This window comes from Sinocyclocheilus anshuiensis, unplaced genomic scaffold (assembly GCF_001515605.1).
Source record: "Sinocyclocheilus anshuiensis isolate Anshui unplaced genomic scaffold, SAMN03320099.WGS_v1.1 scaffold2216, whole genome shotgun sequence".
Classification (NCBI taxonomy): Eukaryota; Metazoa; Chordata; class Actinopteri; order Cypriniformes; family Cyprinidae; genus Sinocyclocheilus; species Sinocyclocheilus anshuiensis.
Window position 1 is genome coordinate 432,598 of NW_015545525.1, and position 7,391 is coordinate 439,988.

The 7,391-nt window shown below is 39.5% G+C and overlaps 1 protein-coding gene across 1 annotated transcript in view; it reads left to right on the plus strand.

The window, feature by feature from the left end:
* LOC107698292 (C->U-editing enzyme APOBEC-2-like) overlaps positions 1-4,691 on the plus strand; it is an 8,603-nt gene extending 3,912 nt beyond the window's left edge. The window contains exons 2-3 of the mRNA XM_016499246.1: positions 3,381-3,910; positions 4,615-4,691. Coding sequence (XP_016354732.1) covers positions 3,381-3,909 — 529 coding nt within the window. The 3' untranslated portion in view covers position 3,910; positions 4,615-4,691. The remainder of the gene's footprint in view (positions 1-3,380; positions 3,911-4,614) is intronic.
* The last annotated feature ends 2,700 nt before the right edge of the window (positions 4,692-7,391 follow it).

Genomic DNA, 7,391 nt, shown 5'->3' on the forward strand with positions numbered 1-7,391 from the left:
TTTTTGAAAATAGGCTCATTTTCCAACTCCCCTAGAGTTAAACAGTTGAGTTTTACCGTTTTCGAATCCATTCAGCCGATCTCCGGGTCTGGCGGTAGCACTTTTAGCTGTAACTTAGCATGGATCATTGAATCTGATTAGACCGTTAGCATCTCGCTCAGTAGCGGTTTTTGGCTAATTATTACTCCAATTATTACACTTCCTTTTTCATTAAATGTTGCTCCAAGAACACATTAATATGCAAATTAGATACAGTGTATAGTGTATATTTATTTAAGTTCTGATAACTTATACTGTCATAAATAACATTTATTATTATATATAGGATTCTCTTAAGTGTGTTTTTCAAATGCTCTAATGAAGGATTTGTGCAATTGAGAAATATAATTTTCTCTTTCACTTATGTTGTTATAATAAAATATAACTGTTTATGCAGAATTTTGTGTTTGTTTGGGGGGGGGCGCTCGAAGGGGGTCTCGCCCAAGGTGTAATTCAATGTAGAACCGCCACTGATCTCGCTCAAAAATGACCAAAGAGTTTCTATATTTTTCCTATTTAAAACTTGACTCTTCTGTAGTTACATCGTGTACTAAGACCGACGGAAAATGAAAAGTTGCGATTTTCTAGGCCGATATGGCTAGGAACTATACTCTCATTCCGGCGTAATAATCAAGGAACTTTGCTGCCGTACCATGGGTGCAGCAGGCGCAATGATATTACGCAGCGCCTGAAAATAGGCTAATTGGAAGTTACCTAGCTGGGGACTATTTGAGAGTATAGAGAGTATATACTATACTATTTGAGAGTATAGTTCCTAGCCATATTGGCCTAGAAAATCGCAACTTTTCATTTTCCGTCGGTCTTAGTACACGACGTAACTACAGAAGAGTCAAGTTATAAATAGGAAAAATATAGAAGCTCTTGGTGGACATTTTTGAGTGAGATGCTAACGGTCTAATCAGATTCAATGATCTATGCTAAGCTAAAAGTGCTACCGCCAGACCCAGAGATCGGCTGAACGGATTCGAAAATGGTAAAACTCTACTGTTTAACTCTAGGGGAGTTGGAAAATGAGCCTATTTTCAAAAATAGTGGCGTGTTCCTTTAAGAACTCTAAACCGTCAAAAATGGTTCTTGAGAAGAAGACGATTCTTGACCGAAGCTACAGTCCATCAGACTGACTTGGAGCTGGAATCTGATTTAGCTATCAACCACCTGCTTCTCTTAAAACTCCCAAACCGGAATAAAACAACCCAGTCATCATCCAGTAAGAGTCTAGAGCTATGAAACCAAAGTGGAGCGGATCCGATGACAATTGTTTGAGTTCACACTGAGATCTCTGATTGGTGTCTTGGCAATATTGTTGAGCGTTCAGGGTTTAACACTTTCAGTCCAGATATTTCCATTTCCGACTGACGCTTATGAATCCAAACGTGCTTGATGAGTTTGATTCTGTCGACACATTGAAGCTGTGAATTGTTGTGGATCATCTCGTGGCAGGTGCTTGTTACGGTTGAATCCGTTTCATCTGGCAGCACAATACCTCCAAACCGTGGGTTCTGTATATGGATCAGAGTCCCAGAATAAAGTTCTGCCCCCTCCGAGGGTATTTATAACCCTAACAGCCCCTCCATCTGTCAGCCGGTGGAGGAGCTGTTAAAAACAACCACAGAAACCCTCTCAGAGGCCACAGACTAGGGCTGGCTATTGAGACGAATTCACGATTCAATTCGACTGTGACTCTCAAGCTTCAATTCGATTCGGTTTGATTTGATATATTGATTCATTTGGTTATATAGGCAATCAGGTGCAGTAAATGTTGTTATATCTCTCAGCTAATGCTGTAAACTAAAGCAATAAGCCCCGTGAAGCCGTGGTTTACAGTGAATTTATAACAGCTAAGGGGCGTTGTTAGGCACGACACGAAAACGGTTATTCACATATACGTACTAAGGTTTCACAAAATAAAACAGAGCAAATAAAGTGTAATGATATTAATAAAAACAGTATTCTTCCACCAAACAATGTAGCTCCTCAGAAACAGTTGTGGTTGCTACAAAGTGGTTGCCGAGCAACACACAAACGTAAACAAAGGTGTATGTTACTTTGTAGAGTAATTTACAACAGCTTCAAACGCGGCTCAGCCAATCAGAATCAAGCACCGGAACTATCTGTTTTATAATATACAATAAACCCTGTCAGCTGGTACATTACTCTATGAAAGTGATTTGTAAACAAACATTTAAATCGAACATAAGGCAGTTTTAATAATCAAAATATATTATAATAACGTTTTAATGATATAATTATGTTTTCACTCCAGCTGAAATATAAACATTTAAACAGTGGATGTCATAACTCGTTTTCATGATTATGATTTATTCAAACACATATAAAGTAACATATAAAGGATTTCGAAAAATGTAAGCACTAATATAGTGTATATATTTATCAAAATGCTCCTTTCTAGAGTTCATTCGTCTAGCTGACTATGGAGTTTAGTAGTAGTTATTTATTTTTATTGCTAGGCTATCTTCATGGCAAAAACTGAGTTGCAATAAAATCTTACTAAACAAGTCACTGAGTGTAAACTATTGAGTTTATGGATCTTGAATGTCTTTCCTGAGGTAAATGTGACGTTACGTGACATTTCAAGCTGGTTTTATTGACGTCTTTCCGCCGTTGAAACACTGATTGAGCATGATTCAGGATTCATTTCAGTAAGTTGGACTGCTTCTTTAAACATATGATGTTCATTCATGTTTATTTAAAGCAGAAGAGATTATTGTTTACTGCTGCTTGAACTGACACGCTGCAGCGAAAGAGCGCCAAATAATAAAACGTACAGAATTTAAATGCTTGAGACTTTAGATTATAGCGATTTATTGGATGGGAGGCGCGCTACAAATAATCTTTCATTAAGTTTTCATTAAGTTTGTTCATGCATCAGCTGTCATCCGTGAACGATTGTGTCTGTCATTTAATAATTTTTGTTCCTCATAAACTATCTTTGGCAGTATTATAATGATTTCATAATTCGGAATATGATCAAGACTGCACAGGTGGACATGTTCAGGGAATTTGGCTGTTGAAAATATAACACACCGCTCAAACGAACGAAATTAGTTTTGATGAATGAATTTGAACGACGGAGTCGGTAAAATATGATCTGATGCAACTGAAAACATGGGATTTGGGAATAAATATCAGGTTAATCAAAATCAAGAATTCAATATTTTTAACCCAGCCCTACTGCAGACTCTGGACTGATGGGAAATATACTTAGATGCACTTTTCATGAGTGAAAATACTGTGTAATGCGAGGAGGCTAGTAGAGGGTGCTGTGCAGGGCTTGAATTCACCTCCTCATGTGTCCACAGGGATCGCATGGACCCGTTTTTCTTCAAGTTCCAGTTCAAGAACGTGGAGTACTCCTCCGGCCGGAACAAAACCTTCTTGTGTTACCTGGTGGACCAGGGGCCCGGCTCCGGAGGGCTCCTCAGGGGCTTCATCGAGGATGAGCACGCGAGCGGCCACGCCGAGGAGGCCTTCTTCCAGCAGGTCCTGCCCAACTACGACCCCGCCCTCAAATACACCATCACCTGGTACATGTCGTCCAGTCCGTGCGCCGCCTGCGCCGCGAAGTTGGCCGAGATCCTGAAGTCCAGGAAGAGCCTCCATCTGTCCATCTACTCCGCGCGGCTCTTCGAGTGGGAGGAGCCTGAGATCGGGGCGGGGCTAAAGGCGCTGGCGGCCGCCGGTTGCAAACTGCGCATGATGAAGCCGCTGGATTTCACCTACATCTGGGACACGTTAGCGGAGAACGACGAGCAGACGTTCACACTTTGGGAGGACTGCCAGGAGAACTACGAGTACTACCAAGACAAACTAGCCGAGATCCTGCAGTGATGTAAGAGACGATCTTTAACGAACACTTACACGAACAAACACAACCATTGACGCTGAAACAGGGATATTATAGTCCACTAACTTTTTTTAATTCTGTTACTTGAAATAAAGTAAACGTTTACTGAAAAAATAAGTTTTTTTTTAATTAAAATTAATTTTTAATTACGTTTTATAAAAGCAATAAGCCCCAAGAAGCCGTGGTTTACAGTGAATTCTTTATTTTATTTTAAATTTATTTCAGCTATTTGCCAAGGCAACATTTCTCATTTTCGTTTAGTTTACCTTGGTGTAAAATTACTTAAAAAAAAAAAAAAAACTGACATAAAAATTCATTTGAAAAACTATTAGACATTTAAAAAAGACAAATAAAAATGACAAAAACAGACGACAAAATTACTAAAACTCTAACTATAATTAAAATGAAAATTAAAAATAAAAAATGTTAATTAAAATACAACTGCAATAAAATACCACATTTTTACTATTTTTTCGTAAAAATACTCACTTGACTGTTTGATTTGAAATACTCTTCACAGGCCGAAATTTCATTTACCATCCTAAACACACACACAAACACGTGCGCTTGGCGTTAGCATGTGGCTAAGCTAAAATGTGACTCTCATCACATACATAAAATTATGGTTTAAATGCGTATTCAAACCTATTCTTGTCAATTAAAGCAATTTTTTTTTTAATCTCTTGCAGCATAAGGAAGCGATAGCTGACGAACACTGGTCCAGAAGTGAAGAGAGTGTGTTTGTGTGAATGAGAGAGAAATGTGCACCAATAACACTGTTTTTACCTTCTGCGTTAAATACTAGAATACTGACAGATTCATTTAGTACTTATGTTTCCTGTATTTCTGTGAAGAGGATTTATACTTTTTGAATAATTAGTTTTACGTTTGAATGAGTCACTTTGCGTATATGTTCTGTTTTGGTGCGACATGTTTCATACAGTTTTATATTTTGCAGCATAAGGAAGCGATAGCTAACGAACACTGGTCCAGAAGTGAAGAGAGTGTGTTTGTGTGAATGAGAGAGAAATGTGCGCCAATAACACTGTTTTTACCTTCTGCGTTAAATACTAGAATACTGACAGATTCATTTAGTACTTATGTTTCCTGTATTTCTGTGAAGAGGATTTATACTTTTTGAATAATTAGTTTTACGTTTGAATGAGTCACTTTGCGTATATGTTCTGTTTTGGTGCGACATGTTTCATACAGTTTTATATTCTGAACTTCAGCTTCACTTTATTTATCATTTTATATTCACGCTGGTCAGAGCACAAATTCATACCGAGCACTGTGAAATGTGATGTAGTAAATTGAAAATAATGTTGCAGCTGTATTTGAAATAGTTGGAAATATTGTGCAAGCAATAAATAAATACAAATATTACATGCACTACCTTCACTATTTTGGAAAACGAAAATAAATGTCTTGTTTTTGTGTGCGATGCTTCGTTTTATGTATGACAAACACAAAATTCACTTCAGCACATTTGAACGGTTTCATCCGAAATTAGTTCTGACTGCAGTTTACTGAAAAGCATCTTTAATCACGCACACATACAATAAATCAAAAATACGATCTGACATCCATATAAACAAATATACCAGCAAGGATGATTTACTAGATATTTGAAACCCGTCCAAGCATACATACCAACATTTTATACGTCTTAAATAAATCTTAAAGACTTACAGGCAGATTTACTCAGCACGGGAATGCAGGTGAAGATCACGGATGAGCAGAAAGCGCCAAAACTAAATCGCTTCCCAGATAGCACCCCTGATAGCACACGTACATCACGGACACGTCTATTTGACGTCTGCAAGACGTATTTTTTAGAGTGTTTGCTCATCTGCGATACGTCTACAGGACGCTTCCTATCAGATGTCAAATAGACGTTTAGAAGATGTTTATGATGTAAAACTGACATCTTGGAGACGTCTGTCAGATGTTTGTACACAGCAGATGCTTTCCAGATCTTTAACAGACGTCTCGCAGATGTATGTGTGCTATCTGGGACAGGTGCGTCTGCAAGAGGTCTGCTAAAGATCTGGAAAGCATCTGCTGTGTACAAACATCTGATAAACGTCTCTAAGATGTCAGTTTTACATTCATTCTAAATCATCTTAAAGACATCTTCTAAACGTCTATTTGACATCTGATAGGAAGCGTCCTGTAGATGTATTGCAGATGAGCAAACACTCTAAAAAATACGTCTTGCAGACGTCAAACAGACGTCTCTGTGATGTATGTGTGCTATCAAGGTTACGTTATAATCAATACACCTATCTTTATGAAACTAGCATGTTTCGTTGATCATAACGACAGCGATCTAGTTTTGTTGGGAAACGTTGTGCCTCATTCTAGTCAGGGTCGGACAGTAATTGGCGAGTTTTCACCGGACATCAGATGGGATATTTGTGAGGATGTTATTTCTCTCCGTCGCCGAGCGCAGCGGTCAGGTGAGGTCTGTACATGTTGCTCAACAGCGTCTCCAGCGCCCTCTTGTGGCTGCTGCTGGGCTGAGAATAGAGCGGCGCCGGGTCGTGAGAGTGCCACCTCCTGTCCGGCTCGCCGGCGGTCAGTGAGCGGGTCTGCGCGGTGTGAAGCCGCTCGATGGCGCTGGACAGCCAGATCAGCCTCTTCAGACTCTGGATGGAGCGACCGCGATCATGCATCAGCTGATGCTCTGTGACCGCCCGTCTGCTGCAGAACAAAGAAAAACTTCATGATCATGAGACAAGCAGATGATCGAACAGCACTGATTAGAAATACATAGATGCACAAGCTGGGTTTCCATCCAAAGTTGCGAATTTAACTTATGTGCAAAACTGGAATATCGCATAAAACATTTGTGAATTAGCACCGTTTCCATCCAGCGAGTCACTTCCTGATAAACTAGCACTAAATATCACTAAGAAATGTAGGAGAAGCCACTGAATATAATAAGTGCACACACACAGGGTCAAGGGTCAAGGGTCAAACCTCAGTCGTGGTATTGATGGTGGAAGAGAGCGCTGGTTATTCACTCCCCCCCACCTACTCGAACCCACAACCACAACTCCGACTCTCTAACCATTAGGCCACGACTGCCCCAATAATTTTCATATATAATAAATAACGCGAGCAGACGAAGCACTATACATGCGGTCATTGCTTTCTGAGATGGAAACGCAGTCTCGTGAGACAGTCCTGGAAGCAGTTATACAGACATACTTTGACGGCTTTGCTCAGGTGTTTCAGAATGACCATAAAATCGGTCCGCTGGTTAGTCAGGTAATGCCGTACCATAGCGCAAAATCGCAGGACTATTTGATGGGCATGGAGGAATTTATTCAGCAAATGCATTTCCATCTCCCATTATTCGAAAGAAGTCAAAAATCACCTCAAGCGAGCGAATTAACATTTTTGCAAATTAGGGGATTTTTTTCCAGAAATTTGGCGTTTCTATCACTCATTTCTGATG